The sequence below is a fragment of the Morus notabilis genome, unplaced genomic scaffold (genome assembly GCF_000414095.1).
Source record: "Morus notabilis unplaced genomic scaffold, ASM41409v2 Scaffold102, whole genome shotgun sequence".
Lineage (NCBI taxonomy): Eukaryota > Viridiplantae > Streptophyta > Magnoliopsida > Rosales > Moraceae > Morus > Morus notabilis.
In genome coordinates this window covers 45,371-63,923 of record NW_010365014.1, presented here as the reverse complement: position 1 = coordinate 63,923, position 18,553 = coordinate 45,371, and the positions used below count along the sequence as shown (strand labels likewise).

Below are 18,553 nucleotides of genomic sequence, written 5' to 3'. Positions count from 1 at the left end.
CAGTTTGAGAGCTTTTTAGAGAAAATAGCTTCCCAAATAATATTCAGAAAGGTAAACCTAACCAAAACGGGTCTTTTATTTTATTCAAAGGACTCTTAACTGATTACATTTCTTTCTTTATGAGAACTTTTTTCATTCATTTCTGTGGTTCACTTTTCAGGAGGAGGTGTTGAAATGCATGGAGAATTTGATTGATATGTGTAAGGATTTGAGAATTCAGATTGAAAGTGCGGTACCAGAGAATGAGTACCTGCCAAAAAGGAAGGTACGGGCAGGAGAAACATCTGAACAAGCCGCCGAAAGATCTAAAACTGCCGCTGCTGAAATAACCCATAGAGCGACATCTGAAAAATCGAATCAAAACGCTGCTTTAACATCTGAGCAAGCTGCTGATAGCAAATCGAAACAAGTGGCCGTTGAATCATGTAAACAAGTAGCTGCTCAAAAGCCAGAACAATCCACTGAAGAACGCAAACAAATGGCAATTGAAAGATCAAAAGTAGTAACCACTGAAACGTCTGAGTGGCTGACTGTTACATCAACTGAGCAAGTCGCTGGCAAAAAATTTGCGGAATACACGGAAGAGCCTAAACAAGAAGCTGCAGAAAAATTGGAAGAAGTGGCAACCGAATCATTTGAACAATTGATTATTGTACCAAGTGAAAAAGCGGTTGCTCAAAAATCTGAAGAATCCAGTGAGGAGCCTGAAAATGTAGCTATTGAACGATCAGAAGAAGTGGCTGCTAAAAAATCTGAAGAATCCATCGACGAGCCTAAAGAAACTGCTATTGAGAGCTTGAAAGAAAAGGCTGTCGAATTATCTGCAAAACAGACTGATGTACCGAATGAACAAGTGGCTGCCAGAAAAACTGTAGAATCCGCTGCTCAGGAATCTACGCATGCGGCTAGCAAGAGTTCAAAAGAAATGGATACTGAATCGTCAGAGTGTTCTAGTGTTGTAGGCGCACCGTCAAGTGCCAGGACAAGCTCACAGAGATCAAGTAACTGTAAGGAGAAAGTGGTGGAGATGACGGAGATGTCGAAGATGGTAGAGGATAGTGAAAATATGGCATTTGACTTTGCGCTTAGATGGAGACTTGGAGAGGAAAATGCGGAAGATTTTGTTATCTTTACGGCTATGGAGGACTTAGATGGGGCTCTTCGAGTGCCATGTGCGCCCGTGAGGGTCAATCAAGGTCCCAAGAGAAATCTTCGAAACTTATGCAACTTCTGCTGCTGCTGCAAGGAAAAGTGAACCACAAGTTGGTTAGAACACTCTAGCTTTCTATTTTTTTCCCCTATTAAGAAAATATTTTGGTTTCTGACCAAATTGTAGGAATGAATCTACTTGTAGATAGATTGTCTTGACTTGTTTTTAGCAAATTTTGCAAAATATAGGCCGCATTTGGAAGAAAACCAAAAAAAAACCAAAAAAAAAAAACACCTAAACTATTGGATAAATCTTCCATATTCTTAAACAGAAGTTAATTAGGCCATTCATGACTCACTTGTACTAAACAGGAAGAACAACCAGATCTCGGCAGTCTTACACCAGAGAAATTCAAGATAACGGAGCTTCACATACTCAAAGAACTAGATTGGTGTGCTCGTGCCAAGCTTCGAGCGTAAGTTGTGCTTAACAGATGACACTAATGGCAGAACTATCAATCAACAATATACCATAATCAGCTTGCAAGACAGTAATATCTCCTAACAAACATTGCCATATCATTTTTTCAAATGCAAATATTTTGCAACCCCAATATTTTTGCTCAGAATTCATGCACTAATGACTTATGCTTTAGCTTTCAGCACAGGCACTGCAACGACGATACTCGAGCCTTCAGTCATCACGACATCAGTTGTTCGTGCAGCTTCCAAATTCCTGTATCCCCAGCAACGATGAATTCTCTTTCATCAAACTTATTTGAAAGGAATCTTTGAAGAGCAAGATAGAAATCTAAGCAAGCCTCTGGTGACAGATTGTTTTCAATGTTCTCTGTTGCTTCACTCTTTAAATTCGTGATTTCTTTAAACCAAAACTCATATATCAGCTAGTAATTATTGTGAAGTTTGAACTCAATACCTGATCATAAAGGGATTGGAAGAGAGACATAATGAAAGGAGACCACACTGAGACTCAAAGGATATATGTCAAGACGATTACTCAACGCAAAATAGTGAAGAAAGAAGAGCAAAAGATTGCTAAGGTTTCTTTTTTTTTTTTAAAAAAAAAAAAAAAAAAAAAAAAAAAAAAAAAAAAAATGCTATTCAATTCTCCAAATAATCATAACATATGTGTTATAGGATGCAAATCCTAAAGAAAATCTAATTGGAAAGCAAATCTAAATTACAATTCAATTCTCTTCTTTAACTGGCCCATGCATATTGGGCATTTGCATTTGAGAGAACTAGATAAATAGCCCTTTGAACGGACAACTTATTGATGTTTGACACATAAATATCGGATCCTTGATTTCTACCCTTAGATTAGAACCAGACAAAGGTCAACATATATGGTTTACTGAAATTATCCCCCCAGTAAAACATATAATCTACAAGATTATCACCAGTAATCTATCAGATGTCATCAGAAAGCAGTCTTCGATCACCGGCGCTGGTCAACGAGACGATTTTTGGTGGATTATTTTTCATAATCTGCCAGATTACTTTTTATGTTCAACTAGAAAGTGGCAGGCCGTCTCTAGTTATTAATCTATCAGATTATTTTTATTGTCAACTAAAAAGTGATGAATCTTGTACATTATTTTTTATATTCTATCAGATTATTATCTCTTATTTCAACTAAAAAGTGGTCAATCGTCTCCAGTGACCAAAGAAGAATCTGATAGATTATGTTTCATAATCTACTAGATTATTTTTTATTTTCAATTAAAAAATATTCTACCGTCTCCGGTCATCATAGAGTAATCTGATAGATTATTTTTCATAATCTGATAATGACCACTTTTGAAAACTTCTATGCCATGCTTTTTTGAAGTGCATTCAACGAGTTTTTTTTTTATTTTTTTTATTTTTTATTTAATTAGGGCAATCTTGGTCGTTCCGCTACGCGGGATTTCTCAAAACTGCAGAGATTTTTCTGAGGATTATTTTTTGTCCATCTTGGTGTCGCTTTTACATTTGAAGTAGGCGTTTGGATAGTGTCTTTTTCTATTGAGTTTGCTTGGTTTCATGGTTGGAGATTTATTTGGTTGGAATGCAAATCTAGCTATACATCGTCCCTTAGATAGGTGACATGTTTCTAAGGTTCTTTGGTGAATTCACAACAGTCTTTCTTTGCTTCATTTGATGAAATAAGCTAGGTACTCAAGTTATTTCTTACGAAGATTCAAAATGATGAAATATTATAGCTATGGCTTTTCTGATCACATTGATCAATAGAGATTTGGTCTCGTCCTTTTTATTGACTTAGATCAGGATAACTCGTTCTGATCATGATGTTGCTGACAAGCCAGCGTTGCACGGACTTCTATCGACAACTTATCATGGTGGTTCAAGAGTCTTGATTTTTGTTCAACTGCTATCAATAACTTGGTTGGTCTTCTGTGTTACGGATTTTGTAAACAATCACTCTTTTAAGTAGATATGTACTAGTTTTTCCCTTTAGTCTGTTTTGGCTAAAAGCTTTTTTAGTAAGCCTACATGTCGCTTTCTTTCAAGGTGTGAATCTTGGATCTATCCTCTAAGAATTGCTTATGGTTATCATTTTCTATTGTTTTCCGATACTTTGGGTATTCTCTGTCCTTTTTTCTTTTTTCATTTTTGCTAATGAAAAAAAAGCGGCTATAAGTGTTCTTACGCTCCCACTCAACACCTATAGAAAGAATCAAAAGGGTTTAAATCTATTCTTCATTCGTTCACAACCTAGATTTTATCAACCCACCACTCGCCCCTTATACCCACCTAACTCCTTTTGTGAAGAACTGGGATTTGGTTCTTTGAGGAGTGTCAGGCTAATTGAGATGTGGCTTTAGCCAATAATGCTAGTTTCTTTCTATCACCACTTTTATTTGTTTTTTTAGTAGTGCTCAATATTAGTGGTTTTTGAATACAATGAATCTTCAAAAATTGCAGCCAATAAAAAATTTCTAGGAGAATCTGATTTCTTTTCTGTTTTGATTTTTCAAAAAAGATAGACTGGAGAGAGAGAGAGAAGAGAGTAAAGTGAAGATGTATTAATGATAATCATGAGTAATTCGTTTAGATGAACACAATAACAGGCATACACACTGATCCATTAAAACTAGAAAGTGGGGCCTACATGGACCATTAATCTAAAGCATATAACATGACCCCACATGACATATGGCAACTTATTTAACAACTCTTAATCTTATTCGACACTTCCTCTTTCCCAAGGGCGATTTCTTTCATGGAACTGTGTACCCTGCCAACAGATGATAGTAATATTAGCCAAGAATTCTGATTACAAATTACAAATCACAAATAAAAAATGGATACTCAAATAAGCACTAGGGAGCCAGAAAAGTAGCCAAAATAATGTACTTAGAAAGTAATTGGTGGGGAAGTTGATTTTGCCCCATAATCTCCCTTAAGTGGAAGACTTTGCACGATTAGACTTTATCATTGAAAGCGGCTTTTTATATTCGCATTAAAAAAAAAAACATTAATATAAGCGGGAGAAACGACACATTACAAAATATGTCGGTCAAAGATTGTGCAGTTTCGTATGATTAGTACGTGGAAATTGAAAATTTTCAAGCACGAAGACGAATAAGGTTTGTCCGACGTCTTTTCCACTAATTTTAGTGTCCTTAATTTTAACATTTAAAAAATACGTAGCATCACTAGTGTTTAATACCACAAACATTATTTCTTTTTCCTTTTTTTCCCCTCCTATTCAAACACTTTGCTTTTTTTATTTTGGTTAACGAATAAGATGTTCAAATTATATAGAGATTAAATGTTTATTTAGTTATCACCAGTTAGTCTAAGTGTATAACCTCTATTCATATATATAGTGATAGATATAATAACTAGGAGTGGCGTTATTCAAATTTACTACCACTAGTACTTGATTAGTTGCAATGACCTTTCTTTATTATCTATATTTGTACATTCCTTTATGAGCATACCAAACTAAGTTTAATTTGCAACACCCAAATTTTAATCACAATTCTTCCAAAATCTAGTATTACTAAACTAGCTCATTGTCTGAGCTATAAAGCTTTAAGTGGATAAAACACACACACACACATATATATATATATGGAATAGTAAGAATTGGACCAAAATTATGCTACAGAAGCATCTTAAGGTCACAACATGAAGAGAAACTTACTTCCACACTTCTTTCCAGCCTGTCGGTTCCTAATGTTGCATCTCTTGGGGATTGTAATGGCAATGGCAACCTTGATCCCAACCTGCTTTGCCAAAGGAGAGAGCAGAACAGCGCAGAGGCATCTCGGCACGGTTTTGATCAAGGCTCCAACTTTGGCACAGCAAGCAGGTGGAACCTTAGCCTTGGCATTTCCTGCTGCGCTCAGGCAAGGGCTAAGGCTCGCTGCAGCCGACCTAATCGGGGTCTTACCGCACTCTCCAGCTGCGTCGACTTCCCAAAGAAAAGCATTTGAAACAAGCAAAAATGCACACCCAAGGCAGGCAGCGATTTTGGAGGCCATATTGGTTTATTATGTAACAAGTAACAAGCCTGTTAAGTTTGATTAACGTTTTTCTTTCTCGGTGAAGTAGTCCACGGGCGAATGAAGCGCTTTTATAGTAAATTTCTGAGTCGAAAATTTTGCAAAAGTAGGGAAAAAAACAAAGGTGTTTTTGCAGTAGTGCGGTGGTTGTGGAAACGTGGAAGGAATATATGGGCGTTTGTGGCATTGTTTTTTCAAGGCGTAATGATTTTGGTTCATTATTTGCGGCAGATTGATACTGTACATAAACGGTGACTAAGTAACCAAGAGGGTTACTCTTAGCCCCCCTTTCTTTTTTTTCCCCCCTTCTTCCAGGATGTTCTATTCTTAGATATGTGAAGTATAATTCGGCTATTCTATCTTGGTAGGTGCCGTGTGAACATTAGAAAGTAGGAATGCCAAACTAGAATTACTTTTGGCACGCTTAGAAATCCTATATATATTCTATGTTCTTTTCCCATGGCACAAGTGCACGTGTCATGTGTAGTTACAAAGAAGAGTTTACACATGATGACAAAAGTAATGTTAGTGTATTAAGAAATGGTCCATTTTTCTTTTCTTAGGTTCCTAAATGGTCTTGCCTATATATTGATGATGTCATAAAAATAGGTATTAATTAGAGAAAGATGGGACTTGGCTGATATGTAGACTGGGTTATTTTCATAGGTTTGAGTTAAAATTCAACTTTTTTGTTATAATTTTCTCTTATGATAAATGTAAATTTCATTTCAAATTTTCTAATTAAATAGTTTTTTTTCTATGAGACTTGGGTCTTGGAGATATGTATGTAAACAAAATCACCATTATTTATTGATTCCCAATCCCAAAGCTCGGTAACCTAGAAGGCTCAAAGATTTTACAAAGCTAGACTTGAGAAGTAGTTACCATCAAATAAAATGGCCGAGTAATAATATTGGAAACACTAGCTAGAATAAGGAACACCGTTTTGCAATTATCGTGGCATAAAAATACTTGTTTAGTACATAAAATTTAAGCCTGGCCAATTACTAGCTAACACTAGCCAATATAAAAAAAAATACATATGAGCAATGAATAATTGCTCACAAAAACAAAAAAAACAAAAAAAACAAAAACAAAAAAAAAACAAAAGAAAAAGAAGAAGAAGCTGAAGAAAGAAGAAGAAAACGTACACATTAGCAAATAAAAAAATTAAAAAAAAAACTTATTTGTGGTTAATTACTCAACTGGGAAAACACATTCGCTCTATTATCTCTGAATGGTTATTAACGGTATAATTAGACTCAAAAGAGCTCCATGGAATAACTTAGGACGTCCTGAAACATGGAGAAGAAAATAAAGTAAACCCGAATATTAACTGCAAGTCAGCATGATCTTGTTTGCTTTCTTAGCCATGACAATGTTCTTCCAATGAGTCGCAATGTCCCTCTTTATCTCATCTTCAGTCTTCTTAACCACATGAGTTGTTCCGTTCTTTTTTCCATTAGTCTCTTCATGACCATAGTCACCGTTTTTGGTAGGCAGTTTGTCGAGCTCTTCCAGCACCTTTGTGATGTCGATGACGAGGCGCTCGGCAAGGGTGCGAGAGAAGTCTTCCCTAATAACGACACGGAGCAGGCTCACGTGGCGGGCATCGGCAGGCATGGTATAGGCCGGGACAATCCAACCAAAGCGGCGGAGCATCTCGGAGACCTCAAACTCGTCGTGGCGGCTCCTGTCCTTGAGGCAGAAGGCCACCACCGGAACCCCAATGTCCTTGGAGAGGATGTTGAAACGCCCTGTCTTTTCCAGGCCTTGTTTCAGCACCATTGCATTATTGTGACAGTTTTCCATGACGTTACGGTAACCCTGAAGGAAACAAAGACCGGATCAAGTCGTGTTAGAATTTTACGTATTACTACCTAGTGAGTACAGATTTTTGGTCTAATCACAATAATGTATATATCTTGGGGAAAAATGGTGATTGAGTCTCACAAACATATTCTCAGTGATGATCATTAGACTTTTATGATTCATCACTTAATAAGGATGCCGTTTGATTTGAAGGACATTTCATTATAAATTGATTGATTTTTTTTTTTTTTTAATATTGTTGTATGTGTCAATAGAATTATAAAAAATTAATATTTAGCAATAATTCGACTGGTAGGCTCTTACCTCAAAACCCAATCGGATGAGTTGATAATATTGAGCAATAATTTGACTGGAACCTGTCAAAGGTAAGAACACAAACACAAGCAACTTTAGAACCACTCAAATTAATGGTAGAAAAGTATAGTGTTCAAATCAACAATAAAAAGTAGACAAATAAACTTCGTCATCATTTATTACCTTTAGAGAAATTGAGGGTGAAAGTAGGTTGGTCAGCTCCAAGGTAATTTATGTGAAAGATGAGCTCTTCAGGCAAGTCCTCCTTGCTCCTCCAGATATTCCAACCAACTCCAGCATACACAAGCCCATATTTATGCCCACTCACATTGATGCTCTTCACCAATGGAAGACGGAAATCCCATTCGAGTTCTGGATACAGGAAAGGAGCAATGAACCCGCCACTCGCCGCGTCAACATGGATCGAAGTATCCCAACTGCAACCACAACATTCATATCAATTTAGTATTTTATTGATATATTTGAGAAATTAAAAGGAAAAATATGCTACTGAAAAAAATAATTGGCACATAATTTATTTTTAACTCATGTTGCGTATTGTTTGATTCTAGTATGACCGATGTAATCTAATATTTAGAAATGTGCACTATAAAAGAGATATGTACCCAGTTAGCTTGTTCTTTTCAAGCAATAGGTCATTTAAGAGCTTGACATCTTCGAATTCTCCGTTGTAGGTAGAACCCAAAATAGCTGCGACGCAGATAGTGTTTTCGTCCACCATCTCCACAGCCTTCTCAGGGTCCATTACATAGTAGCCTTCCCTAACCTTCACTTCCTTCAGCTCAACTTCAAAGTACCTCGCAAACTTCTCCCAGCACACCTAAAAAAATATTTCGTTCAACTTCATATTAATATACAATCACATATCTCTCGTTTAAAACTCATATCTAATTTTTTCTGTTACAGTTAAAAACTCTCACGTAAAGACACACTCAACAACGGAATCATCTATCTCTGTTAGGTGTTAGGTGTGGTGCTCGATGCCAGTATTTTCTTTTTTTCTTTTTAATTATTGTATAAATATATGTGTGGGGCATATTGTGAATTGATACCTGGACATTGGCACCGGTGACGATGTTGGGCTTGTCGAAAGGTTTACCCTCAGCCTTACGCTTGTTCTGCCACTTCCTCTTGAAGGCAAGGCCTGCAAGCATTATGGCCTCGGAAGAACCCACCGTTCCTACTCCGACTGCGGCTTCAGACTCTCCAAGTGGCGCATTGAAAAGATGTGCGATCATGTTCACACATCGATTCTGTAACCAAAAAAAGAAAAAAAAAATGTTAGATTGAGCAATTAATTACTTTTTGTTTTGTTAATTAAAGAACAGTTAATTCCCCTTTGATTGGCTGATAACATTCACTCTTCTACAGTTAATGGTTATATGTGACTGTATTTTTGTTCACCGTTCACAAAAGAGAAATAAGGAAGTTGTTTGAATACAATTGATAACCCAAACAGTTGGTACAAGGGTTCAATTTTGATTCAGGTTTGGAAGAAAAAGGTAATACAAAAATAAATAAATAAACAAAAGAAAAGGAAAGGAATAGGAATATTTGAAAGAGGAGAAAGAAAAAAAAAAAAGAATATTAGAGAGATAAAAAGGGCGGTGGGTCACAAATGGAACGCGCTCTGTCCTAATTACTTACACGAGGGAAATCCAATATGGTCAATTTTCTGATTTTTGCCCAAACCATACCAGACCAGGAAAATAAACAAGAAATAATAAAATAATAATAATAAAAAAGAAATCATTGCTTTAGTAAAATTCAAACAAAGAAAGAGAAAAATAAAAAAGAAAAGAAAAAACACGTACTTCTCGCTCCACAAAAAGACAAAAAAAAAAAAAAAAAAAAAAAAAAAAAAAAAAAAAAAAAGTCCAACTTTTCCTCAAATACTCTAAACTTAAAGCCGTGTTTTTTTTTTTCTCCTTTATTAAGTGAAAGAAACAAGCTTGAAACATATTTTAATTGGCGATGATTGATCCAACAAATTCCGCAGAAAAATTTCCAGACGACCCAACATCAGTAATATGTATAGCGGCACTAAGTTATAAGTGAAAAATAAATAAATATATATACATATATAAAAAGGAAAATTGTGAAATATAATAGAAATAAGAAAAAAATTAAAAAAAGAAAACCTGGAGCTCAGTGGTAACAGGGTACTCATCCATGTCGACGTAGTTCTTGTTCATAGAGTCCATGACAAGCTTATCGCACTCCGGCTCCATCCACGTCGTCACGAACGACGCCAAGTTCAGCCTCGGCTTTCCGTCCAGCATTAGCTCGTCGTTTATCATCTGGTACGCCACATCCTTCGGCGTTGAGTTCTCCGGTATCGTGTACCTATACCACACGACATAAAAAAAATTATATATATATATATAATAACGCTTAAAAATCAGTAACAATATTGATGCAAAATCAAAACTAATAATGCAAAGTATTTTTGAAAAATAAAAATGTATTTGTTGAAACTCAATACATCGAAAACAACTAGACAACCACTTAGAACCGGTTTAAAAAGTATACTCAAACCATAATTTTTAATTCTTATGTTAAAAAATTTAAATTTTTTACGAGAAGAAAATAATATAACAGAATAAATTATTTGAGTTTAAGTATATGAAATAAATAGATTCTTATGGTTTTGTTACGTACTTTGCAGCCGAGTCTCGGACATAGCGAGAGGCGAAGGTGGAGTGGATTGAGATGTCGGATTCAGAAAAGGTTTTGGAGAGCCCCATTGGTGATAATTTGGAGTTAAAAAACGAAAGAACAGAGAAAAAAGTTTTGGAAAGAATGAAATATTGTAAGTTGTAAAGAGTAGAAGATTTAATGTAATTGCTTGGAGATGGGGTTATGAACTCTTGGGGATGGAGGTATATATACTCACAAAAGGGGTGTGTTAGCAACTAGGAAGTTACTCTCCTTGGGGTTCTTTTCTCATTTTCTTCTAGAATAATAAATAAGGGCCGACCCGGAATGAAAGTTGACCCGGTATAGAAAGAAGAAAGTAAATGAAAATGAAAAATAGAACCAGGACATTTACCAAAAAAGAAAAATAGAAAAGGGGTACTTATTCGGTTGTATGCACAAATTGACCACGTAAAATCATGTGTACATAGAGGAAAGCAAATTGCGAAAACATGTTTTGTATTTCGGTGGCAGCATAGGCTCATAGCACAGGAATAGGAAAGGTCTTATGTAAGAGTATATATTCAAAAGTGGTCAATGTGGACCGTTGAATTTTAGATGACAAGACCGTGTTCCATATACATATATAATATATATTTATGGGACTTTTTTGGTAAGCTTTTTTAAAGTAGTTAGTCTCGATTTTTAACTGTGATATATGATTAAAATTATATTAAATTATAAAAATATGTAAAATAGATAATTTTTTATATAAATTTAATAGTTAAAAAATAAAAAATTATTAATAATTTTTTTTAATTCATCAAAGAAACTCCTTATATTTATATGTTACGGAGATTGTTTATGAGACATTTGGTTCATGGACTATAATCATAAAATTAGAATCATTTTTAATTTCTGTGTATTTTTTTGAGAAAAAACACTGTAACAAACCATGAACTATGATTCAAATTGAGATATGAATCTCCCAACTAAATAACCCCTTTTAGATTTGTAGTCAGTATTTCACAACCCACCGAATTAAAACAAAAAGAACACCACCGTCACCAAAACAAAGTCCCAGAGATAGGAGGTTTCGTGGGAAAAACGAGGGGAAAGGCCGGTATAATATATATGTGAATAACGTTCATGGTTTAAGTCAATTAAAAAAAAAAAAAAAACATCATGGTTTAAGTCATCAATTAGGTAAGGCATCAGAGAATTTGTTCGCTCGCAGTGAAAAATCTATATTTCTATATTCCTCTCAATCCAAATCCATATTCCTACTTTTGTTTTTGAACAAAAATATTTCTATATTCCTCTCAATCCAAATCCATATTCCTACTTTTGTTTTTTGTAATTCCTAAAGGTATTTGAGGATTATCACAAGTAACTTCCTTTTTTTTTTTTTTACTGAAGTCTGCGAGTTGACTACTGGTGAACTAAGCATCTAGAAATTAATTTCTAGTGCTCCTCAAGATATAAAACTTTATTTAAATTAAAACCTAACCCAAATTCCAAACATTAATAAACCTCAGTGGAAATTAAAATCTTTAGCTTCTCAATTAAATTGCAGTGCATGCAGAGAGGACTTTTCTTGACAGCGGTCTACTATTGTGATCTTTTTTTTTTTTTTGACTCTTATGTGAATTTTTAGAATATTTTAAAAGGACCTTATCTGATACATTAACATATCGGTAAATTATATTTTTTGTCTGTTAAATCTACATAAAATTACATAAAAATTAAAAAATGTGCAGATGTAATAGTTAAAAAAACCTGACATACCGATACGCCAGACCTACTTCTTTATTTCAAAAAGTAACCTTGGAATTGTTAAGCCCAAATAAAGTTTAAACATGTTGTCGGCCTTACATTAGGGTTTTTTTTTCTTTTGTATTAATTAAAAGAGATAGTGAAGAATGTATTATTTAGTACATGTTTGGTTCATAGGTTTGAATCACAAAATTTAAACAAAAATTTAAACTTTAATAATATTATCATAAATATGTTTGAAATATGATTCAAACCCGTGAAACAAACATCTCAAGAAGATTAGCATCAAGATTTTCTCCTATTAATGCTATTATCCTTTACTTAGCTCCTTGATTTATTAAAATGAATAATTTTTTTTTTTAAAAAAGGCGAACTAGTTTAAAAGGCAACATTAGAAAGAAAAAAAAAAAAAAGAAGGGGCCAAAAGGGGGGCAAAAGGCTCAGAAATTCCACATAAAATCTAAAAACAAAAACCGATTGGAACTTTCAAATTAATATATATATATATATACTAGTTTTGCTTTTAATGGAATACATACACATAACTTTCTATTTCATATAATTATATATGTTTAACATTTTTTATTTTACATCAAAATAATCAAGATTCTATTTATTATATTTGCAAGACATAAATTTTACTTCAATTTAAAGACATGAATAAACTTATTAGTATGAGCTCCCTTTACTTGTATAACTAGTTTTGTAATGTATTCCGCACGTATTACCGTATTAAAGACATTTAAAGAGTTTATTGTTTACTCAAAAATGAGAAATTCATTTATACAATCATTTAAAGATTTTTAAATTTTTTTTTTTAAAAATGTGCAAAAATTACAATTGACAAAAAAAATTAAGTGGGGAATTTGAAGAAAATTATTTCAACCAATCAAAAAAAAAAAAATAGGAACACACATGAAAAAATTTCTCTCATAAAGATAAAGTGAGAAACAATATTTTTTTTAAAAACACACAAAAAATTAAAAAAAATGAAAAATAAAACAAGAAGTAAGTGAAGGGATTACCAGGAACTTTTAACTTTTTTATATATTGTTAGATTAGGACTATAAGCTTACTCTTATGACTTGACTGCTAAAATTCTTTTCTGTCTTAGGTTATCACTAGCGTTGAAGAATTATGTAATATAGACTGAAAAAATAATTATCGAGGGGATACATTTTTTAACTAACTGTTAAATTTCATCAAAATTTGAAAAAATATATAAATTTAACAAGATTTAAAGAAAATCTGATAATTAAAAGTTACGTCATACTCACAGGGTATTTCTTTTACACTACTAAAAAAAAACCCCTTTCTCTAACAAATAATTAACATACTTTATGTATTTGATTAACATACCTTATGTATTTGGAGAATTTTATGACAGGGTATGAAAAATCCTAACAATATGACACAGTTTTGGATACCACTTTAATGGCACGTGAAAATAACACTTTCTACCATCAGTTTCTGCGATTTTAATATTTCAGGGACCAGTTATTTGCAGCCGCAAAAAGCAGACCATCATGCAAGGCATGACATTCGGCAATGAAAAGAGAGCACAACCCCTCATGGCGATTAGAGAAGGCACTAATCACAACCCCTCATGGTGACTTTTTTTTTTTTTAATTTTAAAAAGGGAGGTAAAACAAAAAAAAAAAGAGACTTTCTCTTGCTTAAAAAAAAAAAAAAAGACTTTCTTTGATAGGGTCTTCTTACCTCAATTTTTGACCATCAAACTTAATTAAAATCACATTAAATTAAAAAAATATATAAAATAAATAATTTTTAATACAAATTTAACGATTAAAAGTAAATATTTAGCGATAATCCTTTTTTTTTTTACCAAAAAAAAACTCCCTAAAAAGAGACCGTATGGCCTCCAAGAAGCAACAACTGAACGTGTGCACCGCCAAATGGCAACATACATCAAATGAGCACTTTACTATTTTCGCAATTACTTTCTGTTCCTCTTTGGGCATGAAAATAATAGGCTTTTGTTTTCAGAAAATTACACACACTGCCATCTAAATTCAAGACTTTTACTTTATGATATTGAATATAAATAGTTTAGGTTTTTTATACTGAATTAAGTAACATAGATCTTAAGTTTATTGTATAATATAAATGTAAAGATGGCATAAGTTTATTAGATAATTAATTACATCTTCTCTAAAATTGTCAAACTCATTAATCATGGCTGCAGAATGGCACCACAAGTTAAAAGTCAGAAATCGGTTTAAATAGGACTTGTTCACGGGTAATTAATGCAGAAATCAATGGCAATTGGCACACCACGTTGAAGTTGATATTTACGTGCATGGCTGGTAAATGAAAGATATTTTTGAAAATAATAAAATGACTGTTTTTCTAGTATGACTTATGAATAGTTATTTACTTTTTAGATATTTACATAAAAAAAAAACTATATATTCTATATATTTTATCAATTTAATGTAATTTTGACTAAATTTTACGTTCAAAAATTGACACTACCTGTAAGGTCTATTGGAGGTCCTCATAAAATTGAGAAAACAAAAACTGTCAACGAAATGCGCCGTTGAAATTGAACACTATACTAGAAATTACGATTGAATATTGAAAACTTCCAACAATCTAGGCGTTAGATTAATCCTAATATTTTTCCTATCTATCCAATGCACGCAAGTCAGTCAGCAAGGCAAAACCGCCAAACTAAAAGGTGTTTCTTGTCATTACAATGGGTGTTATAATGCTGCACTACGACTAATTTATGGTCAAATCAACGTGGTGTGAATTTCGCAGGTCCATTAAACTTGAAGGTCATTTTTGAATTTTTGGATTGGAAAAAATGAAGGCAAAAAAAGTCAAACAGTGATGCAAGCTATTAATTAACCTCTTAGAGTTTGTTTGTTTCATGCGTTTATAGTATTTTCTTTTTATAAAAATTTAAATTTCAAATGTTAAAATTAAGAATTTCTGATTCAAATGCATGAACTAAAGGGACCGTAATATAAAACTGAGTACATTAAGATTTGATGTTTAATAATACTATTTAATTATTCCTCATGGGCTAAGTCAAATTTATGGTTCTAGTAAAACCGACTTTAATTAATGAAATAACGAATATTACTTTAACACTAGGGGTAGTTGAATAAACCCTTAATTACTTAGGGCTCATTTGGTTCATGTGTTTAAACAATTGATTCTTAATTTTGACATTTGAAATTTAAATTTTTTATGAAAAAAATACTATAGTATAATCAAAACTATTTGAATATACCCTTAATTATTTAGGACTCATTTAGTTTATGTATTTAAATCAGTGATTCTTAATTTTAATATTTAAAATTTTAATTTTTTATAAAAAAAAATACTGTAATAAAATCAAAACTATGAATTTAAATACAGCAAATAAATGAGCTCTTATAATTATAAATTTAAAGAATTTATCCGGCATTTTATGTACTTTTGGGAACACTGATATTTTCAGTAGAAGGTGTATTTGACTCGTTCTTTATTGGGTAGTAGTTGGTCGTATAAATTATTATGGTGAACTGCGTCGCACCATAGCGAAAGTAGTCATGGGCTGATTTGGTTGTTTTGTGGGGCCTTTTTTCTCTCGCTAATCGTGGGGCCCGAAATTTGTGTTCCTGTATCTTCTCTCTGACAACTTTCAAACTCATGGGCTGAAAAAATTCCCACAGGAGAGTCTTGACCACCAACTTCCAAAAGCACAGCAGTGTTTGTACAAATGAATTGAAATCTCCAAAATTTGTCCTCCTCCGACGGCAACAAGATTACAAGAACCAATATCCACCCACAATTCCTTCCATAACCTGTGCTTACTAAAATACCCATTAAAGAGCAGCAGTTTTTTTACTTTTTTCTTTTTTTTCAGTCTCTTTCTTTTTTTTAGTCTCTTTCTTTATTTATTTATTATTATTTTTTTAAAGAGTTTGGGAGTCTCTTCTCAGTATGAATCTGGGTTTTCTTGTTTCATCTAAAATGCACTTTTGCTGGGGTGGGGAGATGGCCTTGCCGTCGCGGATCTGGGAGGCTCATGACAAAACTGGCTCGCCCGGGGGGGGTGATGCCAGACGGAAAAAAAAAACAATTGCATGTATAGAACCGTTTTTAAAAACAATTTTTATGTATTTTGAAAAGTAAAAAATAAAAATAAAAATAAAATAAAGTTTATTTAGTAAATATTTTAAAAATAAAAATAAAAATAAAAATTAGGAGAATAATTTTTGTAAAAAAATTAAAAAATTATTAAAAAATATTTTTATTTTTTTGTTTTTATTTTTTAATAGTTATTAATAATATTATAATATATTAATTAATAAATACGATTTTTTTATTATATTTAAAATAATTTCTTAAAAAATTAACTAAATATAATTTTAGAATCAATCTAAAAATAATTTTTAAAATAATCTTATTTTTACTTTTTATTAAAAATAAAATTATTTTAAAACTAATTCTAAATGCACCAACTCTCTCAGAAAGAAAAAAGACGAAAAAAAACCTTATAAACGAATGAATTTGAAATATACTGAAAGTTTTGTTCTTGGTTCAACAGAGTAGAGGTGTCAATTGGGTTGGGCCGTCCACGCTACAAAAGTCAATTCGGCATGGCCCGGCCCTGTACTGTTATAGGCCGAGCCGGCCCAGCACGCCAGAAGGATTTGGGCTGGGCCTCATGTTTGAGGCCTGCAGCCTAGGCACGACCCAGGCACGCAAAGGGTCAAGCCCGCGACATAAAATTTTAATGAGGTTTGAGGCATTTTAGGGCCAATTGGCTGACCTATGTCGTCCGGTCAACCAGTCATTTTTTTTGTAATTATTCATATTAATTCAATAAAATCACATGTTTTTAGGGCATATGATATATTTTTTTTTGTCATCAAATTTGAAATTAAAAAAAAATCCTAAAAAAAATTGTTAATCATAAGTGAAACTCAAGTGTATTAAGAAAATTAAGTTAAGATTGAGTTTAGACATAACAGAATCTTTTCGAAACACTTAAGTTTTGTAATTTACTTATCCTAGAATACTGCACTCTTTTTTCCTTCGCTAATATTTTGTCCCGATCTCCCCACGAGGTTTACTTGACAAGATTTTTAACGAGTCAGTCATTTATGTGTACTTATTTGTATTATCTCAATTCAATAAAATCACATCTTTTGGGGACATATGATATTTTTTCTTTTTTTTTAATTAAATATTGAAAAAAAAATTAAAAGGGCCAGGGTTGGCCCGTGAAGGCCCCGGGCCCAGCCCTGACCCTTATGGACTAGGGTCGAGGGCTAGTATTGGGCCTGAGGGGCCCAGGCCCGCCACGGGCCTGGGGTGAGAAGGGTCGTGTCGGCCCGGCACGGCCCTTTTGACATCTCTACAACAGAGGGAAATGGTGAACGGGTGAGGATGGTTGTCAGATAAAGAAAATTTTCAAATTTTGTACTGTTGGTCCTACAACAATTAACACTATTATTGGAATAAATATTGTGCTAATTCTATGTCTCATAGGGCATGTACTTTATTCTAATCAGTGCCGCACGATTTCAATCTGACGACTATAAGAAAGTGTTCCGAAAAGTATAAGAAAGACCGGAGAAACTAATGAATTATGATCTTTAATCTGATTCTAAAATTCTATATCTTTTAACTACTATATTTACAATAAATTGTTATCTTTTATGGAACAATAAATTATTATTTTGTGTTGTTTGCGTATTATTTTCTTATTATTTTACTACGATCTATAATTAAGATTGCAATGGGAATATATTTATTTGCTTAAAATTGTCTTCTAGGCAAACATTTATATTTTGTAATAAATAATAATACAAGCAAAAAGTCGGGATATTTTTTTTAAGCTACTGTTAAATTTGAGGGAAAAAAAATCTAATTACTCGTATACTAATTAGCGCAAGAGATGATGCAATGATGCTTACGATGCCATTTGCTTTATGGAATTCAATAAATACTTTCCATAAACGAATCATGTAGCAATTAGCAAAGCAGAGATAAAGGAAATTTACTAACAAAAAGCAAAAATAAACGCGGGAATCCAGTACCGTCCTTTTGACGTTGTTGTTAAAATTCACGGTAGAGACTATAGAAATGCTAACCAAAAGAATTTTTGTATGTGAACGCGGAAGAGGAAACTCGTACCTGCTTTTTTTTTTTGTTCCTTTTTTTTAAGACTTTCTCTAATACATTAATATATCGATAGGTTGTGTTTTCTAACCGTTATATTTATATAAAATTACGTAAAAAATAAAAAATACGCATATTTAACGGTTAAAAAAATTTAAACT

At 33.0% G+C, this 18,553-nt stretch overlaps 3 protein-coding genes across 3 annotated transcripts; 1 reads left to right on the top strand and 2 right to left on the bottom strand.

Moving 5' to 3' along the window:
• Window positions 1-1,184, top strand: LOC112093375. The gene is made up of 3 exons (XM_024171648.1): window positions 1-51; window positions 161-1,048; window positions 1,152-1,184. The coding sequence occupies exons 2-3, from the start codon at window positions 179-181 to the stop codon at window positions 1,182-1,184; spliced, it is 903 nt and encodes a 300-aa protein (XP_024027416.1). The 5' UTR covers window positions 1-51; window positions 161-178.
• A 3,015-nt stretch (window positions 1,185-4,199) lies between these two features.
• Window positions 4,200-5,765, bottom strand: LOC21402210 (non-specific lipid transfer protein GPI-anchored 2). The gene is made up of 2 exons (XM_010107219.2): window positions 5,327-5,765; window positions 4,200-4,411 (listed from the first exon to the last, which is right to left on the bottom strand). The coding sequence occupies exons 1-2, from the start codon at window positions 5,664-5,666 to the stop codon at window positions 4,395-4,397; spliced, it is 357 nt and encodes a 118-aa protein (XP_010105521.2). The 5' UTR covers window positions 5,667-5,765; the 3' UTR covers window positions 4,200-4,394.
• Window positions 5,766-6,812: 1,047 nt separating this feature from the next.
• On the bottom strand, window positions 6,813-10,681 carry LOC21402209 (glutamate decarboxylase 4). Its single transcript, XM_010107218.2, has 7 exons — window positions 10,497-10,681; window positions 9,977-10,181; window positions 8,888-9,088; window positions 8,441-8,655; window positions 7,998-8,251; window positions 7,824-7,876; window positions 6,813-7,514 (listed from the first exon to the last, which is right to left on the bottom strand). Exons 1-7 carry the CDS (start codon window positions 10,580-10,582, stop codon window positions 7,020-7,022), a joined length of 1,509 nt encoding a protein of 502 aa, XP_010105520.1. The 5' UTR covers window positions 10,583-10,681; the 3' UTR covers window positions 6,813-7,019.
• Between the last annotated feature and the right edge of the window lie 7,872 nt (window positions 10,682-18,553).